This window comes from Spea bombifrons, chromosome 1 (genome assembly GCF_027358695.1).
Source record: "Spea bombifrons isolate aSpeBom1 chromosome 1, aSpeBom1.2.pri, whole genome shotgun sequence".
NCBI lineage: Eukaryota > Metazoa > Chordata > Amphibia > Anura > Pelobatidae > Spea > Spea bombifrons.
In genome coordinates this window covers 42,428,298-42,446,649 of record NC_071087.1, presented here as the reverse complement: position 1 = coordinate 42,446,649, position 18,352 = coordinate 42,428,298, and the positions used below count along the sequence as shown (strand labels likewise).

At 38.4% G+C, this 18,352-nt stretch overlaps 1 protein-coding gene across 1 annotated transcript in view; it reads left to right on the top strand.

The window, feature by feature from the left end:
* The window catches only part of BLTP1 (bridge-like lipid transfer protein family member 1), a 90,855-nt gene that overhangs the window by 6,919 nt on the left and 65,584 nt on the right, over positions 1-18,352 (top strand). The window contains exons 2-10 of the mRNA XM_053461413.1: positions 4,827-4,948; positions 7,827-7,943; positions 8,418-8,496; positions 9,374-9,438; positions 14,751-14,937; positions 15,471-15,552; positions 15,726-15,919; positions 17,698-17,777; positions 18,138-18,288. Coding sequence (XP_053317388.1) covers positions 4,852-4,948; positions 7,827-7,943; positions 8,418-8,496; positions 9,374-9,438; positions 14,751-14,937; positions 15,471-15,552; positions 15,726-15,919; positions 17,698-17,777; positions 18,138-18,288 — 1,052 coding nt within the window. The 5' untranslated portion in view covers positions 4,827-4,851. The remainder of the gene's footprint in view (positions 1-4,826; positions 4,949-7,826; positions 7,944-8,417; positions 8,497-9,373; positions 9,439-14,750; positions 14,938-15,470; positions 15,553-15,725; positions 15,920-17,697; positions 17,778-18,137; positions 18,289-18,352) is intronic.

Here is an 18,352-nt window from a genome sequence, read left to right as displayed (position 1 = left end):
CTTGTGATGCTATGTACAGTTCCACCCCGACCCAGCAGTTCCTTGTTCTTCACTATATAATGTGTGCTGTTATACTTATTCTGTTTCCTGTTTATCATACATATTTCTATTATATATATGACTTTTTCAGTTAACCATTTCTAAGTAATTTATGTAGATTGAATTTCTTGTGGAGCATCTCCGGCGATAGTAATTTGTGAAAATTGTGTTGGTGACTATGCACTTGTGGCTAACTATACTGTCTCCAGAGACATTGGGAGGGAGAGCAGGTCTAGTTCTTTAAAGCATGTGTGTAGTGAAGTATTGTTCATAGGAGGCCAACCAAACATTAAGGAGTTTGGTGTTCTGCTCTCTTTCCCCGGGTGTTAGGAAGTTATGTTTAGTAAGCTGGTAGACTTTTAAAGATTCGTCTTTCACCATTGGAAAAATCTGTCTTGGGGGATCTATTGGCTATGGCTGCACAGTGCACACTTTTGTATTGTGCTGTATTGTGTATATAGTCCAATAGGTTAAGGTGTCCTAGCTCTGCTTGGTGGTGACCAGTTGCTATTTTTTATTTTTAAGTCCATCTTACATTTCCCTTAAAGTGATCCATATTTAACACCACCACACCCAAGGACTATTGAGAGGATGGACCAGAAGCCCTATTTGTGAATGCTGCACATAGTCAGTCTGTGAAAAATGCTCCAGACCAGCAAACTGCTAAGAGTTTGGCATTTATAAAGGGGGTTACACTTTCTGATGATCAATTAATCAAGGGCATTCGATTAGCAGCACCTGTCTGCTACATAGCATCTTAATTCCTATGGAAGCAGTAAGGGTGCACTTCATTTTTCACACATGGCTTCTCCCTTTTGGCTTTATTTTTGTTGAATAAATCATGACACAGTGTAATATGCCATATATTGTTGTGCATCTGATGTTGTATTTACCTAATTTTTAGACCAGTTAAGGAACAGATGAAGAATTCAAAGAGTGTATACTTTCTTTTTCACATGACTGTATACAAATGAAAGCCTTTCATTAATGTAAGCTATGCGCTTTCATGCATACAATTCCTGTTTGTAGATCCAGAGTACCCCATGTTGTTTCTGCTTTATCTCCTTTTTTATTTTCTAATAGTTTTTTTGTTTGAGTTCTTTGTGTTCCCACCTAAAGAAAAGCATCTACCTAAATGATCCTTTGTTAGGAAAACGTGTTTGACACACTGGTACGTTAGTAAGTTGTTTAAGTTTGCATACTCAAATAGTAATGCTTTGGCAGCAGAAAGTATTCAGATAAGGATGAGATCACTGCTAGAAAAACCTCAAGGCTTTGTACTAGTTAACCTTCTTAAATAATTTTAGCAGTGGTATTGCTGGTTATTAGTGGTTTAGTTGAATTGGTTACTGGTTAAAAAGAGAACCTGATGAATGTGGAAGAGTAAGATTAGTATAATATACGATGTAGTAATAGCATTTTCACATGGCATATAGTTTGTAGTATAAAAATTAATGAAGACTGAAGACAAAGGGCCGTCCGCGTTCAAACGTTTGAGAAGTAATATAAGGATTACCTTACATGAGAGCATACGCTTCTGCTAGATAAGATAAGCATAATGCTTACCTGAACATAAAATGGGCAAAAGGACTAAATGAGGTTTAAGACTGCAAGAACAATGTACAAAAAGGTTGTTATCTGTCTTTTCCCCATTTTTCATTGTTCAGTGATTGTGGCCTTCCATGTTCCTCGTGTTCTACGCTTGGCGATTATGAAAGTTTGATGCAAACTTAGGGATCCCTAACTGGTTCATGGAGTTGTCCAGCATAGCCCTTGGTATTTCTCCAGTCCTGTACCGTCTTCAAATAAAGGGAAATTTAGCCATCACTCTAGAGGTGACCTACCTGGCTTATTTCTAGTGCTGTCCAGTAATCCTATATTAAGCTAATGTGTGTAGAGCAGAAGCACTAATTTGGCTCAAAATCTGTCCCCAAAGTACTTATATAAGTACTAAATATTTGACACGACTACCATATGAGGTATGCAGACTTTCTGACAGGAGGAGGGAGCTTGTTTATTTTATGTCCTTAGAGGAGTTTTACTTCTGCATCTTCAGCAGGACTGCCAGAGTAGCAATCTACACATCCTAACCTAAACCAAGCGGCTTTCTCATTCTGTCAGTACACTGATTCAGAATGATACTAATGTTCAGCGTTGAAAATGGAGAGCCTGAAATGACTGATGGTAGAGCAGCCCTAAGAGCTCCTATCTCCGTGGAGAGATCAGATATAGCGAGGCGCGTTCCCCACATGTAGAATGAGGTCTTTGTTGGCAGAAGGTAATTTTCTCTTTAGATTATTCTCTCAGACATGAAGTTGCAGCAGGCATCACTTTATATGAGTCTGATTGATAGGTGATAAGGCAGCAGTATAACAGGCATTGTACTGACTTTAGGCTTTAAACTTGTAATTGGTAGATAGCGAGCTTCAGGCACTAGATTTGTCTCAGACTAAGTTTGTCCATATGAACTAAAACTGCAAAACTGTTTAGAAAGTAACAAAGTTCAGTTTTTTTTGTATTGTGCGAAGAAGTGCCTCCTTAGCCTTTATTAAACTACATGAAGATGATAAATTATTAGTTTCGGTGAAAGCTGAACGTAAGGCTTATGTCATTGTACCTTTAGAGTGTGATACAGTAGACACGTGCAAATGGGCTGGCGCCCACATTCAGCCTCATTCTTAAATTACCAGAATTAATGTTAGGTGTTTGTATATCCATGACCTAGTTTTACTTTTATTGCATCTCCTGACTAAATGCATCATGTATGATGTCTTTTATTTACATTAATTGGCCGCCCGTAAATTCTTTGTTGTGGAGCACCTTAGATTATGTTCCCATTTTTGCATTAGTTGCTATTTTCTTATCCTTTAACCTGTTTGCACACTTAATTTTCATGTAAACCTAAATCAATAGAAAGTACCTGAGTAACTCTCTTTCTCTGAAAACATGCCTTAATAGAAATAATAAGTGCTCTAGTCTTTATTCTAACTCAATAAAGGGATGTGTTTTCATGTAGTTGAAATAAAAATCTGGTTCTGTTTGTCATTTGTTATTAGTTCTGCTATTAATATCTCTCCGTGTGATTGTGCCTGATCACTAATCTGAGCAAAAATTTTTTATCGTAAATTACCTACAATTCTGGGAAAACATTCTCCCTCTAATAGTGTGTCCACCAGTCTTGGAGCGGTTTTGGGCCGTCAATCAAGAAGCTGTTTCACAAATATGGTTATTTTTTTTGTATGTAACGAGCAAAACATTCGACAGTTTGGTTGCTGTTGTTTTCACTGCGTTTCTGTTTCCTGTTTCTATTAAAAAAATGTTCTTGTTGTTTTAATGTCATGCGAAAGGTCAAAAGACCAATACAGCAGTTCTCATTTAATACCCATGTGAATGGCCTCGTAAAATGATTAAATATAGTGTTTTTTGTTACTACTTTTCTTCTTAATTGTGACCATAAAGTAATTTGAGGCTGCCTGGCTATCAAACTACCAGAGCCAATTTTTTTATTTTTCAGCTACCATTTATAACAAGTACAAAAACCAAGAGAGGCCAATAGCCCACAAGAGTGTTGAGCACCAAGTGAAAATAAACTAGATGAATGGGGTCCTTTCCCTTTAAATAGCTCGATGAGGGAACTGTTCCAGTTCTTCAGTGCCGATTAATCGTGTAGGATGTTAGAATACAACGGAAATAGATGGACTCTTGCCTTGTACTGGAGCGTTTCTGCACTCCTAGGCTAATGGCATTGTAAAACCAACATTCTCCGCTTCCACGACTACGTAAACTTGCAGTCCTTGGAGTTAACGCGATGTGGAGAAAGAAGTCCACCTGCTGTAAAGCGGCTTGCTTCCAGGTCTTCCCGCTTCTCTGTTCGCCTCTTGGCGCTTCACCCTTGCACACTTTTTAACAAGGCGTGACCGCTTCCTACCAGCCCTGGCCTTTTGGTTAGTTGTTGGGTAACTTTTTATAATGCCAGCTAATGGCTGGTGCCAACTATTATACGTTTCTTCTTTTCAATCACACTTTTTTGTTTGCACCAGTGGGGTGCAAATGTTCCCCCCTCCATGTACATGCACAGTGACCCTTGGGTCATTTCCACCACAAAACACGAGACCCTCAAAAGATGCTCAAAAGGAGAACTGACGTGCTGGCGTCGTGCTGTTACGTGTCTGTGCTCACAAAGCGAGGGTACGCAAACGGGAATGGTTGTGCTGCAACTATGTCCTTACTCAAGAGTGTTCTTAAATTGGCGTATGCCTGTAGTATTTTTGCATATTATAGGCATTTATGTGATTTGGATGATTTGGAAGACCTGAGGATTGAACCCAGTCACTGTTTTGCTTAGTGCCCGTTTTGCTTCCCTTAATTATATTGACGTAACTGTGGAATATTATGAGAAAAAGGCCTGAGCGTTCATGACTTAAATTATCTCTCATGGAAATGGAGAAGACAATTTCTTCTCTGACCTATATAATTTACTATAATGACATAATTTAATTAAGCTCCAAATGTTATTTTCCATCTCACAAAGCTTGTAATCCACGTTCTTCTGCGTGGATGACCGGTTGTCCAGTAGAACATAATTTTTGTTCTGTATACGGTGTATTCGGTTTTTTTTTTTTTTAACCTGTATGGGGGATATTATTGTAAAAATAGGGTTGTGGGCTAATAAATATTTAAGTAGATTTTGTGGTTACATCTGAATGTATTACAAGCGTTTCGCGGTTTGTACCATAACACCAAGGTCGATAGACAGTGCTCTAAGTACTTTGCGTTCTGTGTTACAGGCCCTGACTAAAACCACAGCTCATAATGGAACACAAGAAGAATGAAAGCATTGTGCCGAGCTTCGAAGATTTAGATGGATACCTCACTGAACACAACTCCAATGTTGTATGGTTGCTTGTGGGTAAGTGTTTTGCTTTCTGTGTCTTAAGGCTCTTCGACATCTTTAGCGGCTTAAGGAGCTATCCGTGAGAAGAATCCGGTTTTGAGCAGAGGTCATCATTGAATTGAGTTGCTTAGCATCTGGTTCCTGACAACATAAATTCTGTGAATGAAGCAGGTCTTGTCAGGAGCACCACGTCTGCGAGTATGCCCCGGGATTAAACTTCCAGTAACTTTCCCCCCAGAGAGTCTGAGTGCAGAGCTGATGTCCACGGTAACCTTTCTTTGCCGACAACACGAGAAACCTGTCGGAATGGCTATTGTGCCAGTCTTAAGAAGAGGGGTTTTATTAATTGGTTTGGGTCTATCCATTGTACCGCTGCTAGCAAGAAGCACGGTGTGTTACTCTTTGTGGCTGTCATGGCTTACCCATAGAGTTGTAGAGTGGAGAGACCACATTAGGTAAAGATGGTATCTTTGTTGCCTGTCTATATTGCATTCGATTGCAAGCTTTTGAGACTACATTGGTCTCTTCTAAGAAATATTCAAAGCTTGCAATCAGTTAGCCAGTAAATAAACTGGAACTTGTTCCTTCTGCGGATGACATGGTTACATTTGTAGTTTGCCTTGTTACTGTTTGGTATTATTCTAACTTCCGGCATATATGTTTTGCAAGTTTATCAAACTCATGTAGCCAAAAATAAGAGCTTTACAACTAAGCCATGCATGGCTACATCAGACCTCATCACTTCCTAACAAGATCTGAAAGTTAAATATACACCGTGGAGACAGGAGCACTAATGCATCAGATGCAGAAGGAGCGGCAGGGGCTGCGAGGACATCTGAGAATAACGCGAGCCGTCTATGTACTCCGCCACAAAGTCACTGCTGGGATTTCTCCAGCCTTAGATCACTAGCTCCTATTTTGGATTCTATCCCTACGTTGTGCGAATGATTTTATCAGAGCTTTTTTTTATTTATTTATTATATAAACTAGGAAACTAGTATTTTAACTATATTTACAAGAGAAATGTTTACATGAAACAACCTTGCGTTCCATATTTAGGGATGACCCGTGGAGTGGACCATGCAGAGGAAAAAACAAACTGTATTATGGCTATCCTTGATACCATTGTTCTGTAATAAATATGTGAAGTGCAGGAAGAGATATAATGTCACCAATTATTTATGAATAAAATCATTTTTTTTTTGTTTTTTTTGTTTTTAAGAAGCAACGTGTGAAATGGTTGTATTCAAACTTTTATAGGTACAGCATTGGAAGCATAATTTGAATAATTACGATAATTCTAATTTAGAGACTGTCTATATTCTCAACAATATACGGTAACTTTAATAATGAAAAAAAAATTTGTAATTTAGGCTGGGAACGCTTAAATTTTCACATGACACAAAAGCATGCATAGATTGTTGCCATAGAAATTGAAAAGGTTGCCTAAAAGTTTTTTTTTGTTTTCCTTTATATAACTAAACCTTCAGGGGAAGAAAATGGCAGATCTGCTTAACGTGCTATTAATGTTTTCTCTAAGAGAAAAGCTTTACAGGAATGCACACAGCGCGGTTTTCTTGGCATAACTACTTCTTTATGAGGTCGATAAGAACTCCCAGTTCTGCAGATTTATCCCTTGGGGGGGATATGATCATAGTTTCATTACAGGAAATGCGCAATAGAATGCATAGTATAGTACGATGGATCTTGTGAACATGGCAATTACCGTATTTGCTCGATTATAAGACGAGGTTTTTTTCAGAGCAAATGCTCTGAAAAATACCCCTCGTCTTATAATCGAGGTCGTCTTCTAATTGGACCTCAAAAAAATGTCTGCTGGGGCCAGGCTGCTTACCGGTGCTTTGATCGCGAGCAGCCTCTCTTCTATTAGCAGCAGGAAGCTAGCAGAGTGTCACATAATTCTGCCTCCCCCTCCTTCCTCTGGGGGCGGGGCCAGAGAAGTTGCTCGCACAGCCGGGCCCCTGCAGAAGTCTGCGAGTGGGAGATCTGCAGTTCAGGTAAGGGGGTGGGGGGTTTGAGCGTGTGTGTGTATGTGTGATTAATGGAATGAATGAGTATTTTAATGTTTGTGAATGAGTGTGTGTGTGATGGCATGGATGTGTAAGGGGGGGTGGTAGCATGGCATAGGGAGGCTGTACTCAAACTCCCATCATCCCCAGGTTCCAGCATGTACTGGCTGCCTTGGCTTGATAGGAGTTTGATTGCTGTTAGCAGTTATATATATATATATATATATATATATATCTATATATATCTCCAGAAATGCCTTTTAACCCCCTATATGCCACAGGGGCATATAGGGGGTTAAAAGGCATATCATGGGGCAGAGTGGCAAATAAAGGGGTATTAAGGCATTTCTGGGGGCAGAGTGGCAACCTTGGGGGCAGATGTGCATAACTGGGGGGGGGACAGGTTGGCAAATAAAAGGAAATAAAAAAATAAATATTTTTCTCAATCATAGCTTTTATTAAATATGAAAAAATTGTTTACATGAATTAATATTTACTAGTAAAACTTTTTTCCTATAGGGTCGTCTTATATTCAGGCTTTTTGTTTTTTTCCTAAATTAATATTTAGATTTTGGGGGGTCGTCTTATAATCAGGGTCGTCTTATAATCGAGCAAATACGGTAATAAAAAAGGTAATTTTTGGGACAGGCAGCATCACAAAGAATGCTTCCATGGCAGGAGGTGTTTCGCAGTTTGGGATTACCACTCGGCTATCGTATGCATTAAAGTACATAAGACGGCCGTGGTGCTCCTTTAATACAATTAGTATATTAGACTTTTAGGCAGAAAACGGCTAATCAAATTTTTTGCTGTAGAAGAAGAACATTTAAGGCACACTAAAACTTTTCGTTGTTTCTTTGCAGCTACCATCTTGTCCTGCGGATGGATCATTTATTTAACGTATTATAATTCTCGCAACATTGGGCTCATTCTAACGCTCGTTCTGAACAGATTGTTTAAACATGGATACATACACATTGGTGAGTGTTTGAAACAAAGTATGTTTAAGGGCTAAGTGTGTTCTTCAGGGTGTGTTTTTTTGGCATGCCTACATTTTTCCATATCTTTGTACGCTAAACAAACATGTCCTCCGGTTGCTCTGATGTTTTCACGTTATGATTTTTTGTGCCGCTCCTCTATTTCCATGTGAAGTAGCTGATATTGCTACCATAATTTATTATCTACAACAAAAGGAAAGTACGAATCACCTTATAATAAAAGGTGTAAAACAGCCCCATGGCCCATCTGGATTTGTCCTTAAGTGAGAACCCTAGCCTCCAATTCTGGCCTTTACAGCCCTGCCCTATGTCCGTGAATGTGTATTTATGAAGGCTGTGGATGTGTGCAGATTGTGCATGTATGAACCATATCACCACATATATATATGATATTGGTGGAAACTATTATCTGAATCTATAAATGTTAAAGTAAGTTTTGAGTCTCTGTTTTCTCAGGATCGTTTTCGTTCTCCGTACTCTCTGGAAAGATCATGCTGCGTGAAATTTATTATATTACAGAAGACATGTCCATTAGGTATGTTTTTTGCGAAATGGGGTTATATGTGGCTGTATTTTCCTCTCTCTCTATTATTTTGTTGTACCTTTTATGGTCCATATACAGTACTTGTTTTTCTTACACACTAGTATTGCAGTCTTCTTTCTTTATGGTGATCTTAGCTTGGCAGTTACATTTAATCTCTGCATGAGATATTTGCCTCCTACATTTTTGTTTGCTAGAATGCTATCGTTTTTTTTTTTGTTTTGTTAAACTTGGCTGTAGGCACCCAAGTTGTTAGAGATGATTCATGGAAAAGTAAGCATTGCAAACCATTCAGACTGTGTTTTATGGTCAGTAATGTTTGGCCAGTCACCCAGTGCTCCTTGAAGTCTGTTTCTTCTAATTGTCATGAGAGATTGTTATATTTTTATATACTTTTTCCCCGAAATGTCACTCCACCATAGTGAAAGAGACTATAAGGTATATTGATGGCCCTTGCATTCATAGTTTCACTTTTATTTTTATATTATAAAACAAAATAAACAAAGAAACCCAGTTCAGCTTAGTAACATTTTAAGAGCGAATGAATATGTCCTGTGTTGATGAGCAGAATGTTAATATTTATGGTCACTTGTTTTAGTTTCATGTCTTGTCTGTCCCGGGTACTCAGCTATGCAGGCCGTCTGCCCAGTTCTGGTTTGCTTCGGCACGTCTTAGCTTGATCCCATCTCATATCTCTGCTGTTAGGTTCCAAAGAGGTTATGTTCTTGAGATAACACCAGTTTATTTATTACAAAAACACGCAAATCGTGTTGCTACGTGTTCTGCAACTGTGAACGCGTGTTATTGCAGTTTAAATGTGTCTGCAAGTCTGTGAATTGATTCTGACGCGAATATTCTGTCTTAATTTCAGGATTCAAGATGGATTCATCATCTTCCGTTGGTGGAAAATGTACAACCCGAAGCAGAAACAACATGGTGAGCGTTTGTGTGTGCGTGTGCATATTAACTTAAGTGCACCTGCATACAATACTATTGTTAGACTTCCAGAACAGAGCACTTAATACAACTGGCACGTTTTGGGGGGAGTTACAAAGAGGGTTTGTTTAATTTCCCATCGTTAGCAGAGCTTTGTATAGAGAGCATACGTGGCATTGTCATCCACAACAAAGGCAGCTCTCACGGTAGCATGGAATATTTATGTTCATGCAATGTTCCATGCACACTAGACCCTTTTGTTGACCTCAAGCTTAAGTGTTTTTATTGTTTGTTTTTTAAATCACAGTTTATTACGTTTTTTGCGTAGGTAAGGTACACTGTGTGCCCAGACATATGTGGTGGAAGAAAAAACAAAACAACATTTAACAGACTAGAGCAATATTGATTGCTCGTCGTCAGGTAGACATCTACCAGGTTTGTCAGCAATGTGGGACATCCTGGGAATTGAGGCGGTGAGGAAAGTGGAAAGGGCGCTGAATGATAAAAGTACAGATTAGTCGCTCATAACTGTATTATCCAATTTGTTGTATACTTACCTATAAGACTTTCCATCATAAAAACATCACATTCCAGTATACTCGTCTCTAAACACAATGCAAACTCCTCCATTTCACGTAGATCCTTTCGCTTTTTTAACCCAAGGTCAATGGGAGTTCTTGTTGACTTCTAGTACAGAAGAGAAGCAATCAGGCTGCTGCTAATAAATGTTTCGGCACGAATATTTGAAAGAGGAGAAGGACAGCAGCCCATTTGACTCAAGTTCCTTCAGTAAATTTAGTAAGGATGCCAAATAAAGGCTCGGTCAAAGCGGTCAGAAGCCTTCTGTGCATCCATTGAAAGAGATGGCAAAAGGGACCAAGTTGACTGGATGTAATAGGTTGCTGGGAGAGCCCCAATGGTGTTATCCCTGACCAGATATAAATCCAACTTGGTCCACTTGTAGATAGTTTAATCGCAGGCCAGCATTTATCCAGCCTGAAATATGAAAAGCACTGCGGGGTCATATATATAAGAGTCCCGTGTAATGTCATAGCACAAGAAGTGTCCGTATATACGAATACCATCCATGGTTGTTTGGCATTTTAGTCAATGAGAGTACTGAGACTGTAGTGTAAACAGGACTAATTAACTATAATAATACGAATCTCACTAATGATTGCTTTCTGTGCTAAAGCACCGGGACAGAATTTACAAGTTTTAACAAGATGCGATTAGGGATTACAGGAGCTTAAATAGTTTTACGACCTGCTTTAGATGAAACGGCTGGTCTAGAGCTTTCCGTTTGTTTGTAAAAGGTTAAAGGGACACAATTAAGAGGTTGCTGTTTTTTTCCCCCGTTCAGTCTATTTGTATGGGTGCACCTTGTTGTGCATTGTTCTTCTTCCCAACACTGTTATAACTGGACATGTTATGTTTTTGTGTTGTTATAATAACCATATAATAATTGTGTGGACGTGTACTTAGTAAGAACCCAGTTTTGTGAATGTCATCCGTGTGCCATTGTTGTTAAAGTCTGCGCTGGCATTCTCTCCATGAAGGCACCACGCCGCACAAACTTCAACAGCTACGTCTCACGACCAAGCAGGTGGATGTGCCAGACATGTCGCGCAGGGAGAGAAGGAGCTCGTGCTAATTAAGTCTGTTATTTACTCTTTGTAACGTTACGTATTATAGTAAAGAGCGCTTCTTTTATAATAACGGATGGATTTTTGTCTGCAGCACCTTTGCTGAGGATTTATTTCATTGATTTAGGGATTAGGGAAGACGGGACTGTTTGCTCAGCACCATCAGAGCAGAAACTTTAGGCTTATTGAAGTTACTCGTTCTATGTGTATCACTTTATTTGAAATTTTATTTTGTTTTCAAACGATGTTGAAAAACATAATGACAAGGTTGAGGTATACTTTTCACCAATGTCCAATACACAAGATATTGGCAAAGTCTCACAACAAAAGTAGTCTGCACCATTTCTTACTACTAGGGAGTATCAAGCAGGACAAGCAGTAGGGCAGACAGGAGCCACAAAACTAGAGGGCATGCGGAAATAAATGCAAAACATCGTCTCCTTTTTATATTACACAAATAGGGAACAAAAACATAAGTAGAATGAACAAAGAAAACGTTGAATGTCAAAGTCTTGCCACCTAACTCGTGCTAAACGTTAAAAACATAATCATGATTAAGTGGTGTTTTGCCTTTGTAAATTGAAGATTTTAGTGCTGTTTATGGAGAAGTTATGTAAAAATGTATCTGTCTTCTTGCTAATGTCCTCTAAACTTGATTACATTGAATATACATTGAATTTATATACACCAACAGTCATTTTATTATATACTGATAACAGATCGTGCAGCTTCCTCTTCTAAATTCTGGTGATGGTGAATAGAAAGAAAAAGGAGTAATATTTTTAGCCCTTCAGTTTTTTCTTGAAGATGTTTTGTTTATTTCCTGTAAATGTGAACTTGTTAAAGCACTATGCGGAGTGCTCGTTGTGGCCGTAAATGATATAAGGTAAATAATTGTAAGCTTTCTGAGCAGGGTCTGCACATATTAAGTGGCGTCCTGTTTACTCATAACACCATATAAGTAAAAATACTAAATACCTTTTTCAAAAAACTTTTTTTCGCCATTTTATCACTCCCAAGTTTATGGCCTTGCCTTTGTGAATCAACGTAATCTCAGAGATATATTTATTTTTGCCAGTCAGTGTAGTTTGCAAGTTGACGAGACTTTATAGTTTGACTTTAAAATAGAGCTGTGAACACAATTTCTCACAGTTCTTGTATCACATTTCCTATGATGCAGTTACTGAAGCTGAGTGATAGTGACGATTTTAAGGTTTTTTTTTTTAGTTCCTTTAATATCTTGTTTACATAGTCCTTTTATGTTGTAGGCTATCTGTTTCAGAAAGTATATGTTAGGGGAGAATGAAATATTTTCAGTTTCCCATATGCACTTGAATGCATATGATAGCAGTGTGGGCCCTTCAACTTTTCATGTGGTCCGTTTTTTTAAAATACATAGGGGAATTCTGCACCCCCCCCAAATGCTTTTGTCGCTTTTGGCCAGATGCATCTCTCTTTATGTAATGTACTCGCCCCTAGTCCCCACTGAACATTGCATGCATTGGTCTGTTTAGACCCCAGAGCGCATGTGTAAAGTCCTCGTACTGATTTCACTGATAGCACTTTCCTGCCACTGATTGGCTGATTAGGCTGTCAATCAGTGGCAAGAAAATGCTCCCATTGCCGCCCAGCAGCAGCGGAGGTTGTCTGCGTGCATTGCACAAACCTCCACCAGCTGCCAGAGAGGGGGATCCGGGTCCCCTGCAGTGCTGCAGGGGATCTAGATTTTAGTGTTGTGGTCCGACCTCTGTTTGAAGTGGGATTATAAAACAACCTCAAAAGACTAGGTCTTTTTCAGAGCATTTGAGCAAAAACGGTAATAAAGAAATAGATACCTATAGAAGAAAGTAACCCGTGCATCTGGCATTCTATGCAGGATAAATGAGTGTGTCTTGTCCACGCCGGTCTGTTGAACACAAGCAGCTGAATGCTTTCTTCATTTTGACCCAAGGTCCCTTTAACTCTATTGTATTTAAAGGGATTTTGCTGTTACATTGGGTGTTCTAGCTCAATGACTTCATTGTGGAAGTATGATGGGTCAGCAATTTTCTCCTGCTAGATGGACTGAGCCGGCCGTGTAGTGCTATCGCCCCACAATAAGTATGCTTTCTGCAAGGGCAGCTCAGTGTTTCCTGCAGATAAAGCTCACTATGACTGGCTCTTTATAATGCCCCGGGAGTAGTGAATACTAGGACGTTTTTAGTAAAACTGTGATATATTCCTGAAATAACACCGTTGCACTAAATCAAGAAAGAAAAAGAAAATTCAAAAAGTAAGTTATGAAGTTGCAATGTATATTATAATTCTTTTCATAAATTTTCTTTAAATAACATTAGTTTATTTAATCTAGGGCAGTTTATTTTATCTAGGGCAGTTGTTGTTGCCGTCCAGGTTTTGAATGTTGACAGTCTGTTTACATACATGTATTATCTTCACTATGTTACTCATTTGTGCGGAAATTTCATGTGTGTATAGGTTGAAGAACCTTACTCTTTATTTTTAGCTGAAAGAAATACTGTCTGTAATAATGTACAAAAATTTATTAAAAATTTATAAATAAATAAAAAAAAAAAAAAAATAACTTTAGTTTTCTCATCCTTGTCCCATAATGGAGTGTTTTTGATAGCTGGGTAGGTGTAATCGTCAGACGCACTTTAGGGAAAGTGTTAATAAATACATTAATTTAAAAACCCCATCTGTCCGGTGGCTGTGCATTGTTTGTATAGAAGCATTGAATGCAATACTGCTCTCCATGAAACCCAGGAAAAGATGGGCGTATGGTTGTTATTTCTGATGTCACTTCTTTGGCTTATAAGCGTTTTGTTTTAATTTATTAAACACTAAATATTTCAAGTGAAATGTAACCTGGCAGTTTTGTCTTACATAATTTAGGATTACTCTTTTAATGAGGCCTAATGTTTACCCAAGAGAATCAAGTCTTGAAAGAAGCCTCTGTCTTTTTCTTTCTTACATAGCTTGACGGGGGTCCCCAGCGGCTTGTGGTGCGCTTTAATTTTCTGCGTATAATTGATCAGAGTCTCTTGGAGCTGATACTCCTAATTAATAGCCTGACTTTCTTTTCTTCTGCTCTATTAAGTGTTTTAATTCTCTTCTTTCTGTGACTGTTTTTTTGGAACAAGTCTATGGTGTATTTTCAAGAGGTGCATCTGTTTGCCTTCATTCTATTTGCATAATATAATTTCTATCAATCTGTTAATGAATTTGTGGTTATAACAACCCAAATGTGAGTATTGATTTGTAAAGCTCTTATACATCTGATAGCGATGTTCTAGCGCTGGCACACTCCTTGTAATGTTGGTCATGGCACAGGACCAGAGGACCAGTGCAACTGATTGGGATTCCTTCTAGTACTATGCTATCTACAGACATGTTACATCTACACCAGCTGCTGTGATACCAGGGACATTGTAGTTGTCAAGCCAAAGCATGCATTATATTAAAGGGGTGAGCGTAGGGTTAACGGCACCTGTGTTCATGATTTATTTCTCCGTTTGTAAATTTTTGAATGCTTTATATCATAAGTCAATATGTAATTCAAACAGTATTAATACACTACCACTAGGTATGTGTCTAATGTCTTGCTGTGGTTATGGTGTGTGTATGTACAGTGATTTAAATTGGTCTATGCTTTCTTGTTTGCCTTAGACCCAAAAGCAGAAACCAGACTTTACATTACTGTAAATGATTTTGAGTTCCACGTTTACAACCGCTCTGACCTTTATGGACACCTCCAGGAAGTTTTTGGTTTGGATCCAACAATATTTCCTCCTCGGAAAGAAGATGATAAGGTTCGAGAGAATGGCAGAGAAAAGGCACAGTCTGAGCTGGAGAGGTATTATTTGTTTTAGGTTTATTCGTAGTCACGCATCCAAATTAAATTACCAGTGCGTTTTGCGAACACCTTTCATTTTGTTGAAAGCAGGACGGCATGACCTATGTGCTGAAATGAAGCAGCTAAGATTAAATGTGCACCACGTCTCCTTAAGGAGTATACCGTGTGTCCTTGTTTGAATGACGCATTGTATAATTGAATAGAACAGCAGTGTTGTTTTTTGTTTTTTTTTATAAAATGAAAGTTGTTTCTGCTAAATACACTGTGGTCACAGTCACCTTCTGATGCAACAAAACAATTCTAGGACGGGTGATGTCGCGCAGCTTATACCATGTATACTATGAAATCTGAAAATCGCTATTATCCACATGTATAAACTACTTTATTAAGCTCAAGACCAATGTGGGATAAATCAGTACAACATATCTTCAGACAAATTCCAATTTCTTCTGTAAACAACTTATGTCTCTACTTGTTCCCGGATACATGATATACACATAAGATTTTCAAGTCTCTTCTTTGTTGTTTTGTAGCACCAAAAGCAAAACCGAATCTCCCGATCCTTCATCATCATGGCGCTCTCTCATTCCTGTTATAAAAGTTAATATCAGTACGGTAAGTAAAACCCTTTTTGCTAAATATTAAACTGCATCGGAGCTTAACGTACACACTCCTTTTGTAGAGTTCCAACATGTCAGGAAAAAAATAGCACACAATAATTCGCTTCCGTGAGCCTCATTTAAGACTGAAGAATTTATTAAAAAATTGAAATATTCCTTTACTTTTAGGGACGCTTGGCATTTGGAAATCACTACCAACCTCAGACCTTATGTGTGAATTTTGACGATGCGTTCCTCACATATACCACCAAGCCGCCTTCAAGTCACCTGGACCAGTTCATGCACATCTTGAAAGGCAAACTGGAAAATGTCCGCGTCATGCTGGTGCCCAGTCCCAGATATGTTGGCATGCAAAATGACGAGTAAGAATGTTTGTTTTCAATAGCTTTTTCTCCCCAACTTCTTCAAACCCTCTCTAGTTAGGATCTTTCTACAATGTTCTGCTCTCTAGGTTATACTAGCCATTCTTACCAACGGTTGCAATAACCACAGAGCATTCTATGAACCGCCATGTCGTATAGAAGACGCCAAGAGCTGCATGGTCATGTTTATTTGTTTTCTTTTTTTTCAAATGTCTTAATTCTTGACTTTCATTCCCATTATATAGTAACACCACTTAATCCTACAAAAAATGTGTGTTCTGCTTCATGGCCAATGTAAGACAAAGCCTATCCCACCCAACCCTCAACCGCATCCATCATTCTCGTAGCCTTCATTAACCGTGTCTCTGCTATGGCTGGTATTGTACTGACTTTCTTTTTTAATGTTACAGGGGAGGTCAGTTAAGACCATAGGCCAACTTTTACTTTTTATAACGTGAAAATATGCATACCCCTCGGTTTTATATTTTATACAATTTTTTGAGGGAAACTCACTGCCATCTTTTAACTCTTTTGGTGCTTTGAGATTGCAGAATTTGTCGGCACTGAAATAGACATTTTTCAATTGGTTTCCGAATGTAAAAAATGCTATGCATATCTCTGATTTGTTGATACTTTAATGATGAGTATAGGCCTGTTTCCCTTCTTCTTTTTTAAAAAAAAGGAATGTTTTGAGAACATGTTGCTTTATTAATTTTCTATTATCTCAATTTCCCTGGGTCCTTAAAGTATCCTAAAATTAGACCAATCATAAGCGGCTAAAATTTAGGACAAAGAAAAGAAGTTTGTAAAGTAGGTCTAGGTGGCACAGTGAAGAAATTAGGTTATCTGAAAAACACGTCATGTTCAGGCACTTGTTTTCCAGTATGTGCTTTTGTTGTCTGATTTCCTCTTCTGTGGCTTCTTGTGTTTGTCCAAAAATTGGTGTGGAAAAGGCCAGGAAACTATTATCTTAATGACGTTAAGAAATTTGCACATGGCTTATTTAATATAATTATTATAATCCAGCTGATGAGCATCAAACTACAGTTGCTATGTCCTTGCTTTATTATTTTTGTAGAACATCTTTGCTCAACGTATAACTTTTTTATTTATGTATTGGAATTGGGGAAAAAAAACCAGCACCCAGCTATTTACTCCTCTGCAGGAAGTGTTCTATGCTTTTTTTTGTCAATACTCTGTTTTGACGTTAAAGCAGCATGCCAGCTTTTACGGAGGACAACCTCTTCAAAAAAAACTGAATTTATCATGTTTAATTGCTCTTTGAGAAATGCGTGTTTATTTGTGTGTATATGTAGAAGGGTATTGAGTTAGTTAGATTTCTTTTAAATTGCCATTCCAATGTACAGTTACATGGCTATTCGTACCAACTCAACGCACACGCAGGTGAAAGTTTAGTGAATAAGTCTTGTCGTGTGCCTGAGATTAACCTAAATATTAACCTCAAAATAAATACATTTGTATTAATCCTTGGTATAGATATTGGCATTTTGAGGACAGGGATAAAATGTGCTTTATCATGCAAACATAATCTGACAGATCAGCAGCCGGTTTCTATGAATAGCAGCATTGGCCCTAACCTCTGAACTGACGAAGAACCCTTATTACAGCGCTTAATAAACACTCTGCCAAAAATCTATAAAAAAATGGCAGCTGCAAATGAGATATTTAGTGATATAATTTGTGGTTAATTATAATGTCTAAATGTGCTGTTTTTAACACTGGAGATGTTGCAATATACTATTTTCTTTATTCTGTAGGCCTCCACGGCTCATGGGAGAAGGCTTTGTGGTTTTGCAGTCTAATGATGTTGACATCTACTACTACATGGACGAGCCAGGTAATCTGCTTCTGGAGGCTGGAAATAGCTGGCACATGAAATGGATTGGCTCCACGTTTAATCCATTTCAGGGTGGCCTGTAATATTTTCATATTCTGTATGTCGTTCCGCTGATGAGATTGATGAACATCAGCCTGACAGTCATGACAGCTGGATCTTCTATAAAGTTGTAAATTTTAACCTATCAGCAAACTTTAAGTCCTTGCCAGATAACAACCTCTACTCGTTAGCCTGTTCACAGAATTGGGAAAGATCGTGCTAGTGATTCACTATAAAATACATGGGCATATTTTGTTTAATCATTTCATCATAGTTAGCTTTTGTCACTGTGCTTTATCTGTGTCCTCCATTCTTTTGAAGGCCTAGTTCCAGAAGATACAGGAACAAGTATTGAAGATGAAGCCAATTCAGAGGATGCGAAGTTGCAAGACTTGCCTCCATGCTGGGGATTAGACATCGTCTGTGGGAAAGGAACAGACTTCAACTATGGACCTTGGGCGGATAGGCAAAGGTGCGTGCGACTACTAGGGAATTAAGTAACCAACCACGAGTCAAATAATCCACACCACCTATGA